The sequence below is a fragment of the Anabrus simplex genome, chromosome X (genome assembly GCF_040414725.1).
Source record: "Anabrus simplex isolate iqAnaSimp1 chromosome X, ASM4041472v1, whole genome shotgun sequence".
In the NCBI taxonomy this organism is placed as follows: Eukaryota; Metazoa; Arthropoda; class Insecta; order Orthoptera; family Tettigoniidae; genus Anabrus; species Anabrus simplex.
In genome coordinates, this window is record NC_090279.1 from 204,315,718 (window position 1) to 204,328,280 (window position 12,563).

At 41.4% G+C, this 12,563-nt stretch overlaps 1 protein-coding gene across 2 annotated transcripts in view; it reads right to left on the bottom strand.

The window, feature by feature from the left end:
- Positions 1 to 12,563, bottom strand: part of LOC136886435 (G-protein coupled receptor Mth2) — a 205,674-nt gene that overhangs the window by 145,099 nt on the left and 48,012 nt on the right. For both annotated transcript variants that reach the window (XM_067159213.2, XM_067159214.2), the window contains exons 2-3: positions 8,319 to 8,661; positions 3,952 to 4,222 (exon numbers count right to left, since the gene is read on the bottom strand). In XM_067159213.2, coding sequence (XP_067015314.1) covers positions 3,952 to 4,222; positions 8,319 to 8,653 — 606 coding nt within the window. In that variant the 5' untranslated portion in view covers positions 8,654 to 8,661. The remainder of the gene's footprint in view (positions 1 to 3,951; positions 4,223 to 8,318; positions 8,662 to 12,563) is intronic.

Here is a 12,563-nt window from a genome sequence, read left to right on the forward strand (position 1 = left end):
TACGGAAACATAAATGAAACTCATATCTTTGAATTTGTGATGCTTCTCATATGGTTCATTGAACGCACTATTACTTGCAAGACACTTATTTTTCAAATTATTATTTTCCTAGGGGTAATATAAGGAAGGATACTGCTGGTTATTTTGTAGTTCTTTGCATCACAATTTTCTCAAACGGTCACTTTTTGAGTTTCATTTGCTGTGTGCATGTAGAACCCACCAAGGTAAATCAAATTACTTGACACATGTCATGCTACCAGAGTTACACTAACCGTTAGCCGCACGGTGTGTTGATTTTAATACCTCAAGATGGCTCACGCGATGATATCATACCAAGGTCAGTCTCTTGTTGCTAGAAATGTTCCTTCCTTTCGATAATATAATAATATAATAATCATAATATGAAGGTATTAAAATCTAAAAGATTGATTAAGTGTTACAATAACATTGTAGACATGTTTCTGCACTATTGAGGTATCATCAGTACATCAATTAAAATAAAATAATTGTCAACTTGTTGGGATAAAAAGTCACATTTGAAGGATTCCAGTGCTGACATTTAAAACTATGTATTTGTTAAAAAATAAGATCATGACATATGCAGTTAAATTATGATGATAATAAAATGTGCTGCATATATTGTTCATTGTACTCCAAATTTCTCTAAATTGAAAAAATCTTCTTGTTTTGACAATATCGTTTAGTTGCTACAGTCAAATCATCATCATCATCATCATCATCATCATCATCATCTGTTTACCCTCCAGGGTCAGTTTTTCCCTCGGACACTGCGAGGGATCCCACCTCTACCGCCTCAAGGGCAGTGTCCTGGAGCTTCAGACTCTTGGTCAGGGATACAACTGGGGAGAATGACCAGTACCTCGCCCAGGCGGCCTCACCTGCTATGCTGAACAGGGGCCTTGTGGAGGGATGGGAAGATTGGAAGGGATAGGCAAGTAAGGGGGAAGGAAGCGGCCGTGGCCTTATGTTAGGTACCATCCCGGCATTCGCCTGGAGGAGAAGTGGGAAACCACGGAAAACCACTTCCAGGATGGCTGATGTGGGAATCGAACCCACCTCTACTCAGTTGACCACCCGAGGCTGAGTGGACCCCGTTCCAGCCCTCATACCACTTTTCAATTTTTGTGGCAGAGCCGGGAATCGAACCCGGGCCTCCGGGGGTGGCAGCTAATCACACTAACCACTACACCACAGAGGCGGACTACAGTCAAATGCTGAATTAATTATTACCTGGTAACTGATCTTAAAGGTAGACATGGGCTGGTAGAGCAACGTGTATTAAGACTTGGTACGTGTTGCAGCGAGAGTTAAAGAGGAAGTTGGATGAAAAGAGGGGCTGTCAGGATCAGATGTTCAGTTAAGTAAGTAAATTCGTGTCCTCATCCCGAGGTGGTGCAGCTCTTTTCAGGCACACCCCCATTGGAGGTGAGCTGCATGTACCATGTCAACCACATACCAGCCCTCCTGCTAGTTTTAAATTTCTGGCAGTACCGGGAATCAAACCCGGGCCCCCGAGGACGGCAGCTAATAACACTAACTGTTACACTACAGAGGCGGACAGATTTTCAGTATGCGCCAGGTAAATGAAAAATTTTACGAGAGGAATAGACAGTTATGTTTATGTTTCATAGATCCAGAGAAAGCATATTACAGGGTACCAAGGGAAAAGATGTTCGCCATACTGGGGACCACGGGATCAAGGGTGGATTATTAAAATCAATCAAAGGCATTTATGCTGACAATTGGGCTGCAGTGAGAAGTGATGATAGAATGAGTTCTTGGTTCAGGGTACTTACAGGGATTAGACAAGGCTGTAATCTTTCACCTTTGTTGTTTGTAGTTTACATGCTGAAAGGTATAAACTGGCAGAGAGGGATTCAGTTAGGTTGAAATGTAGTAAGCAGTCTGGCCTATACCGACGTCTTGGTCTTAATGGCAGATTGTGCCGAAAGCCTGCAGTCTAATATCTTGGAACTTGAAAATAGGTGCAATGAGTTTGGTATGAACATTAGTCACCCGAAGACTAAATTGCTGTCAATAGGTAAGAAATTCAACAGAACTGAATGTCAGATTGGTGATACAAAGCTGGAACAGGTCGATAATTTCAAGTATTTAGGTTGTGTGTTCTCGCAGGATGGTAATAAAGTAAGTGAGATTGAATCAAGGTGTAGTAAAGCTAACGCAGTGAGCTCGCAGTTGCGATCAACAGTGTTCTGTAAGAAGGAAGTCAGTTCCCGGACGAAACTATCTTTACATCGGTCTGTTTTCAGACGAACTTTGCTTTACAGGACCGAAAGATGGGTTGACTCAGGATATCTTATTCATAAGTTAGAAGTAACAGACATGAAAGTAGTCAGAATGATTGCTGGTACAAAGAGGTGGGAACGATGGCGGGAGGGTACTCGGAATGAGGAGATAAAGGCTAAGTTAGGAATGAACTCGATGGATGAAGCTGTATGCATAAATTGGCTTTAATGGAGGGATCATGTGAGACGAATGGAGAAGGATAGTTTACCTAGGAGAATAATGGACTCTGTTAAGGAGGGTAAGAGGAGTAGAGGGATGCCAAGACGATGATGGTTGGACTCAGGGTGACAATTTAAACACAGTAGAGGTTTCTACCTATTCAATACTAAGATATATTTACAATATTTTAAATTACATGGAACTAGTTTCGACCCACCTAGTCATATTAAAGCAAACAACTCTTGGCGAAATCCTAAAACATGTTATTTTAATGGTAAGAATCTTATGGATTTATAATTTATAAAGTGAAGTGTGGTAGATGAAATGAGAGATGTTAGTATGGTACAGGTGAGTAATAGTTAATAATTTTACAAGGAATATACATACTAAGAAGTTTGGAACAAAGTACAAATGGGGTGCTTAGGGTTGTAGAAATTATACACTCATGGAAATCAGTAGGTCCTCGTAATAAAGAATACAATGTAAAATGACACATATAAAAATATAAAAATATATACAAGTATGTACAAAGTCTGGAGAGTAAAATGTGATACTCTTTATATGCCGAGTCAGCTTGACACTGATCAGCTTAAGCAGAGAAATTAGGCAGTTGTTGTGTTAAAGCTGTGTTGACAGGCAGCATTGTTGATTGTTGGATGTGAAGTTATTTTTGAATTTCTGCTTAAGAAGAAAGTGGACACTGCGCGTGGAGATATTAATTCTCAGTTCTTAGCGGAAACGAAATTGGACCTATTAAAAAGGAGAAAAGCCGGTAAAAAACAAAGTGCACGGAGAGAGGAAAAGGTTACCATAAAGTGAAAGGACGCTTACCTCGCGCTGCGGTGTGTGTAGTTTAGCTGATGGTGTGCGACTGGTGGCGGGAAGAGAAATGTGGGCAGAGAGGAGGGCAGGCGCGTGCGGGTTGTAAATACATCTTAGTGTTGAATAGGTAGAAACCTCTACTGTGTTATTACTCAGTTCAATACGGACCAACAACATGAAATTCATAACCCTTGATGGCAATTTAAAGGTAAGAGATATAAAACTAAATGAGGCCACAGCACTATTTACAAATAGAGGATTGTGGCAACGTTTAGTAATTTCACAGAGGCTTGCAGACTGAATGCTGAAAGGCATAACGGTCTATAATGATAATGTATGTATGTATGTATGTATGTATGTACCGGGCGAGTTGGCCGTGCGCGTAGAGGCGCGCAGCTGTGAGCTTGCATCCGGGAGATAGTAGGTTCGAATCCCACTATCGGCAGCCCTGAAAATGGTTTTCCGTGGTTTCCCATTTTCACACCAGGCAAATGCTGGGGCTGTACCTTAATTAAGGCCACGGCCGCTTCCTTCCCACTCCTAGGCCTTTCCTGTCCCATCGTCGCCATAAGACCTATCTGTGTCGGTGCGACGTAAAGCCCCTAGCAAAAAAAAAAAAAATGTATGTATGTATGTATTTACCTTAAGCTTTGGGCTCCAGTACCCATATCTATATTGCTGATCTTCTTCCAGGCGAACGCATGAATGTGTGGGGATGTCAAATCCATGCCCCTCATGACAGCATTTCTTCACGCACGGGAGAACCCTGCACGGACAAACCACAGCCACCCACATGAGTGAACCTGCCAGTTCCATCTGGTCCATGCAGAAGTCAGATGAGTCCAGAGATGGACGATCCCATTGGTTGAATTCTTCCAGATCCAGCAAAGAAGCATCCTTGCTGGCATTAAGTCTGAAAGAAATTTGATAGAGGTTAGTGCCGAGTTCAGTGAGGAACTACTTTTGCCATTGTACACGATAAATGTCACCTCTTGTCGAAAAATGTCAAAAACTCAAAATGTTCCTTTTGTAAGGGGGACCATGTGGTCTATGACTGAAGAGATTGAGGCGGCTAAGGAAAAGTAAGAAGGTAGGTCTTGCATCAGAAGCATTTTATACTTTCAGTAAGGAACAGTAAACAAGTACCATTAAAAGCAAAGATGACATTATATAAATCATATTATACACCCATACTCATGTATAGCTTGGAAACTACCACGTTAACAAGACAAGACAACTCAAAACTCTACGTTACAGAAATGAAGGTCGTATGCACCATGATACAGAAGACCAGGAAGAACAAGTTCAGGAATGAAAAATTTGGAGAGGAGGTGAGAATAGGAGACTCCCTGCTACAGAGGATTCAGAAAGTAAGACTGAAGTGAAAATGAAATGGCGTATGGCTTTTAGTGCTGGGATGTGTGCAAGGACTTCGGCTTGCCAGGTGCAGGTCTTTTGATTTGACGTCTGCAGGCGACCAGCGCGTCATGACGAGGATGAAATGATAATGAAGACGACACATACACCCAGTCCGCGTGCCAGGGGAATTAACCAATTATGGTTAAAATTCCCGACCCTGCCAGGAATCAAACCCGGGACCCCTGTGACCAAAGGCCAGCACGCTAACCATTTAGCCATGGAGCCGGACAGGTCTGAAGTGATTTGGCCATGTAAGAAGGATGAGTGCCAGCAGGACTGCAAGAAGAGAATATGAAAGAGAAGTAAAAGGAAAAAGACCAGCGGACAGACCCAGAGGAAGGTGGACAGATCTGGTGAAGAAAGATGTCGAGGAGAGAGGACAAGATTGGGAGAAGATTATGAGAGAACAGTGGTCCATGGACGAGAAAGATGGAGGGGAGTATAATAAAATTTTGCTCATCCCATTTTTATAACAGGCAAATGCTGGGGCTGTACCTTAATTAAGGTCATCTGTATAGATTTGGAATGGGTAGTGTTTGTCAACCGTTTTGTCCTGTATTATAACAGTTTGAGCCGCTTCCTTCACACTCCTAGCTCTTTTCTATCCCATCATCACAATAAGACCTGTCTCTGTCAGTGCGATGTAAAGCCAATTGTAAAAAAATTTAAAAAAGGAAACTTACATTATTATTGTGGACCCCTTGAATTATCGTCGCGGGCCCCTAGGGTCCGCGGACCACACTTTGTGAATGGCTGTTTTCTAATCTGTTCATGAAGAACCTTTGACAGTCGAGGTCTCTACTCCATAAAGCAGTGTTAACCAGACATAACATCTCAAAAGCCTTCGCCTGAGTTTGGTACACCATATCCGGGCAACTGGAGATGGTCAACGATGATGATGATGATGATGATGATGATGATGATGATGATGAGTAAGGAACAGACATTGGATGCAGCATGTCAGTAGTGGATGGTAAATTGCAGTTATCACTTACTGTAAGTAATGCCAATAGGGAAGATACATAAGGTTATTGAATGTTAAGTTGGTAATATAAAACTGGTAAAGGTACATAATTTCAAATATTGAGGATGTGTATTCTCCCGGGATGGTAAAATAGTGAGATTGAATCAAGATGCAGAGAGCTTGCTGAGGCAATTAACATTATTCTATAAGAAAGAAGTCAGCTCCCAGACCAAAGTATCTTTACAACGGCCTGGTCTCAGGTCAACTTTGCTGCTCAGTTGTCGAGTCGATACAATGCACAGAACAAAATTGCAGGCCAATAGACGATGCCTGATCTAGATACAGAGAATGAAATTACTTGCTAACACATAATTTATAGAGCTTCAACTGAAAGGAAAATATAATCTAAAGCCGTTGGCCTCAAACGTTAGGAATTTAATCAAAATTGACTTTCAACCTATTAGGTTATGTTACGTTCATGTAGTACATTTTGGAGAGATGTTAAGTACAGAATAATAATGGCCAACTAGACCCAGTAACTTGCATATCTGTTGGAAATGAGAGGGCGGATGTGTTAGCAAGATCCTCAGCTCGATGGGATACAGATTTCAGCTTCTGCATGTGTCCCGCATCTCGTGTGAAGAAGATATTTAGGAGTGAAATGGAAGAGAGTTGGAACTCTGTACGGACAAATAGCATGAAGGGACTTGTCACGCAGGAGTTGTTCTTTCCAACTGCTCATCTACATCCCAAACTCACTTTTATACTTCCAGTTTATGACTGGACATGGTAACTACCGGGTGAGCAGAATAAACAGAATAAAGCAGAACTGCTCCATCCTGTGTGCGGGAATTCCTAAGTGAGTGAGTCGGCTGGTCACAAAATACAGTGCCGGATGCACTCAAGGCACTATTGAACATTGCAAACGTGGCACGTGTTTCATTGGTGACATTAGTACAGTGTGTGAATTCAGTGAAATGGCTCAGGTGGCTCAAGTCAGGTATCGAGTATTCATTTATGATTCATACATCTGTACAGAAAGTGTGAAGACCATAAGGAGATTATTTCAAGAGAAGTTTCCTGATGTTCAAATTCCAAGTTGGACTTCCATTCATATAATTAGTAAATAAATTATGTCTTCTTGATAAGAAACATAATAAGACACATACAGAACTCACACAAGAAACTGTTGGTAATAGTGGTAACATTGGTAACACTGGAAAGGTCTCCTACAAAATCATTTTGACAACTTACTCAGTAAATGGAAATCTCCTATGGTTCTTTTGGAACGGGTACAAAGTTACTGAAGTTAAAGCCGTATAAAATTACTGCAGTGCAAGAACTTAAACCGGGTGACCCTGCATTACAAATGCGATTTTGTGAATGGGTTTGTTTGTTTGTTTGTTTGTTTGTTTGTTAGAAATAGCATACGCGACAGACTTCCTGTCATGCACGCACCTCCCGTGTGCAGGCTGCGCTGCCGGGCTGCGGGACTGCTTCCGCTTTATGTTGTTCGCCCTGTAGCATGAAGGGACATGTCATGTGTGAGCTATTCTTTCCAACCGTACATCAATGTTTAACTTCAAAATTCTTCGAAGCCACTTTTATTCTTACACAGTTCATTTCAGGACATGATAAATTTAGAAGTTATTTTCAATGGTTTAAAATACAACCACCAGAGGGATACCTTTGTGAGTGCCGATCAGAACAAACAGTAGTTCATTTAATTTTCTATTATCCACTACACGCTATCAAAACAGACAATATACTAGGTCACCTGAGTTACAGCAATGTAAACTTTTCCCAGCCAGTTTCTGAAATATTTGTGAAAAGGTGTTGCACTTTAGCTTTTATCTGTTTATTAGACAATGTTTTTAACTCTTTGTAATATTCTCATGCAGTATTTTGTTCTGCTAGGTAATGCATTAATAACTTTTAATATTGTATTCTTATAAAGTTATTAATGCATTACCTAGCAGAACATACTTTTAGGTAAAATAGGGCTACCTTCCTTGGAGAATAAATAATAATAAACTCGAAAGTAAACAATAAATGAATATTTGAAACAGACTTTCAACGTATTAGGTCGTGTTACGTAAATGTAGTACGAGTTGAAGAGATGTTAAGTACAGAACAAAAATGGCCAGCCGGACACCAGTGGGATCCGAAACCACAACCTCCCGATTTCGCGTCGGTTGCTCTACCAATTGAGCTATGGTGGCCTAGTCCATCTTTGTTCTGTTTGAAAGGATCTAAGCTACAGGTCTGGCACTGCTGCTAGCACACTGTAGAGTGCGTTTAAGTCGCCCGTTGTGGGGCATATCAATGAATATTGAATTTTCACAACCGTATTGTAATTGAAACAGACTTTCAACGTATTAGGTCGCGTTACGCGAAATCGTGAGGTTGTGGGTTCGGATCCCACTGGTGTCCGGATGGCCATTTTTGTTCTGTACTTAACATCTCTTCAACACGTACTACATTTACGTAACACGACCTAATACGTTGAAAGTCTGTTTCAATTACAATACGGTCGTGAAAATTCAATATTCATCAATAAATGAATAGTTAATGAGCCTCAGGAGCGGGGAGGGTGGGGGGATAACTGCTACATCATTGTACTCACTTGAAGTTCCCAGCATCGTCGATGAAGATCCGGTAGTGTTCCCTTCCAGAACCTACCAGCATGTCCATGTCCATTTTCCCACATGCCGGTTTTGCCCCAATCTTGATGGTAGTGTTGAGGAGAACAGCCTGTAATGTCGCGTTGTCCACATCAATTTCCGACTCGGGGATCCACCGCTTGGAGTCGTTACCGAAAGCAGTGACGTCTGTCGAGTTGTACGGAACACAGGCGACGCTACCGTTGAGAATCTCTGAGAGAGGGCAGCACTTGCGCAGCTCCCCTCCACCTGAGGCAAGCGTCGCCACTGACGTAAGGGCCAGCACAAGTCTCCACATGGCTAAGTCTGTAATTCAAATGAAGAGGAAAATGAACTTTCACAACAGTACAGGAGCAGTTTATGGGTTAGGTTAGTGCAAGTGCTGTTGCGCCAGTGAAGAAAAATAAATGTAGAAAGAAAGAAAGAAAAAAAAAAAAAGAAAGAAGAGAAATCCTTAAGAAGACTGCATAATAGATTATTTTGTCACAGCTACACTCGTTCTTTCTTTTGAATGGGCAAGTTCATTGGCATGCACTCTGCCAGTAAATTTTCTGAAGCTTTGAGAAAATTCAGATTAACACTTCTCTGCTCGTATGCTATAGCCAATGGCGTGCTATGAACCCCCATCTTCTCCAGCACTGCTGGGGCAAATAATTGTGGATTTACATTTTCATATTATTCCTTAGAATGTTTTTAATCAAATTTAGGAAACTAAAAACAGTTAACTCGAGGTAAGTACATCTGTTCCAATGATCTGCTCAGTCAACACCAGTCCAGCTCTCTCCAGCGAGCTGGGTTTCTTCTCAGGTGCCGTCCAGCTCCATGGCTAAATGGTTAGCATGCTGGCTTTGGTTACATGGGTCCTGGGTTCGATTCCTGGCAGGGTCGGGAATTTTAACCATCATTGGTTAATTTCGCTGGCAGGGGGGCTGGGTGTATTTGTCAACTTCATCATTATTTTATCCTCATCATGACGCGCAGGTCAAATCAAAAGACTTGCACCTGGAGAGCTGAATACACCCTCGGACACTCCCGGCACTAAAAGCCATACGCCATTCCATTGTCAGGTGCAAAAGAGAGGTACATCAGCAAAATTCAAGTTGCTGAGTTGACGCATGCGCTTTAACCCACATTCCTGGTGCGCTCGGGTGTGTGTGGGCTGTGGGGCCACCTGAGTTTCACATTGTATTATGGCGACAGACTATGCCCGTAATATTAAAAGAGGCTGGAGGGAGAACCATTGCACAGTGTTGCCATATTCCTGCATTCCTTTCTGCTTCCGGCACACTTGTTCGTTCGTTCACACCGCTCTGTTCTGTTGTATGCAACTCAGAAGTGAGAGGTTTGGCAACTCCAAGCAACACGAGCCGGCCTGCAAGCTTATCTCCATGTTAACTGCAGCAAGCCCAACCCCATTTCCATGGCAACCATACCCCCTAATCCCTTCTCCCCACTGAGGCAGGCAGTAACTGGACCTCCCTCTAAGAACTGTCAGAGCACATATTTCAATATTACAACTATAGCTGGCAGGGTAAGGTAGGGTCACGCCAAAAATCAGCTATATCTTTGTAATAATAATAATAATAATAATAATAATAATAATAATAATAATAATAATAATAATAGTAATAATAATAATAATAATAATAATAATAATAATAATAATAATAATAATAATAATGTTATTTTACGTCCCACTAACTACTTTTATGGTCTTCGGAGACGCCGAGGTGCCGGAATTTAGTCCCGCAGGAGTTCTTTTACGTGCCAGTAAATCTACTGACACGAGGCTGTCGTATTTGAGCACCTTCAAATACCACCGGACTGAGCTATATCTTTGTACTATAAGGAATTCCTCACAGGTTGCAAAATATTGATTGATACGATTTTTACTACTTTAGTTACAACTAATTCTGGAAAGAACATTTCTCCAGTCTTCTCCATTGTAGTTCAAATGCTGCTGAAGACTTTCTCGATGATGTGCCTCTACATCCCCAACAACCATGGAGGGTTCTTCCACCAACATTCAAGGAATTCTATGCCGCTCTCAGTAAACTGAAACATGTAAGGCTCCTGGCCCAGATAACATTCCTCTGGAACTGATTCAAAGTGGAGGCCTAACTCTAAAGACCAGACTCCATACTCTTATCCTCTTAATATGGGAAACCTGCGAAGTACCTGGTGACCTTAAAAATGCCACTATCCTTACTCTTTTCAAAAAAAGGTGATTGTAGTGTTTGTGGCAACTATCGCGGTATATGACTGCTATCTATAGCAGGTAAAATTCTTGCTAGAATGTTGCTCAATCACCTGTAGTTTATTTCCGAGAGGATCCTACTCGAGTTGTGGTGTGGTTTTCGAACGTCCAGAGGCACAACAGATATGATCTTCTGTGCATGGCAAATCAAGCAAAAATGCAGAAAGCAACAGACTCCTTTCTACCTAGTGTTCGATGATCTGGAAATGGCTTTGGACTCAGTCTAGAGATCAGCTATGTGGAGAGTACTGAAACAGTTTGGCTGTCCACAGTATTTTTTAGATCTAGTCAAGGCTCTTTAAGCAACACGTCTGGGCAAGTCGTTCATCAAAATATTATCTCTGATCCATTTCCAATCACTCATGGGTTGACACAAGGATATGTGCTTGCTCCAACACTCTTCGCTCTTTACCTAGCTGCCATGCTAGATGGAACATCTACAGACAACCAAGGTGTAAAGTTCGATGGGGGACTGTTTAATCTGGCTAGACTTCACTCCCAAAAGCCTACTAAGATTTCCTCCATTACGGAATTGCTGTATGCAGATGACGATGCCGCACCTGCTCTCACAACTGAGGAGCTGCAACGGTCAGTGAGTTGTTTCAAGAGTGCTCGCGATCGTTTTGGTCTCTCCATTACTGTCCAGAAAACCAAAGTACTCTCACAGCCTGCACCTTGATCGAACCTCCCACCTTTCAATACCTCCATTGCAGATACTCCAGTGGAGCAGTTTGACCACTTTTTATATCTAGTCCCAACAAATGCTAACTGCTCACAAGATGTTGAGAATTGGCGCTGCCCACTCAGTATATGGATGTTTATTCCGTCGTGTCTTCATGAATAAGGACCAAGATCATGGTTTACCATGCTGTTGTCATATCAACACTGCTTTATGGTTGTGAAACATAGTCCCTCCACCGTCAGGATATTAAAAAAACTAGAGGTTTCCATCTGCAAAAACTTAGATCCATCTTGAACATCAAACGGGAGAACCAGGTCACCAACCTTGCAATTCTTGAGAAAGCACATGCTGTAAGCATTGAGGCTAACATCACTGGCCACTGTCTTAAATGGATAGGGCACGTCTGTCGCATGAGTGAAACCAGGCTTCCTCGTCAACTTCTGTATGGTGAACTCTGTTCCAGCACAAGACCTCATGGAGCCCCTTTGAGGCATGTCAAGGATCACCTAAAGCATATTATGAAAAGAGCTGGAATTAACACTCAATCCTGGGATACACTTGCTGATAATTGTACACTTTGGTGCCACACTGTCTCTACATCACTTTCGGTGTTTGAAGAGGAACGACTACAACGGGAAGCTCCGTCTAGCTCAACGCCGCCCTCCCCCAACCATTCCATGCGATCTGTGTGGATTGGACTATTAAGTCATATGAAACACATTCACAAAGCTTTATGAGAATGTTAATGTAAATGGCTGAATAATATATTTACTCAGATATGAGTTGCAGCCAACGACGACGATTTTACACTATCTTTGTAGCTTTACATAAAATGAACCTCATTATAAAGCCCGTATTGTCGTAAGTATACTTTGAAGGTGGAACATTTGACTCAACCTTCAAAGTATATCTTTGTAGCTGTCATCAACACTTTTAATTACAGCAATCTTTGTCTTTTTGGCAGCCTCTAAATTAGGGAAGCAGAAATAATCACATTTTTATCTCTCTAACACTCGCAGCATTTAGCGCCACACACAAGAGGCCAGAAGAGAAATAATAATAATAATAATAATAATAATAATAATAATAATAATAATAATAATAGTAGTAGTAGTAGTAGTAGTAGTATTTATTCACTCATCATGTCGTTTACATATTTACAGGACTCTGTTTTATATATACATAACTCTTCTAATAACATTATTACTTGAGAAATATTAATCTTATAACTAAACCACATATATTACAGAAGTAGTAGTATTATTATCA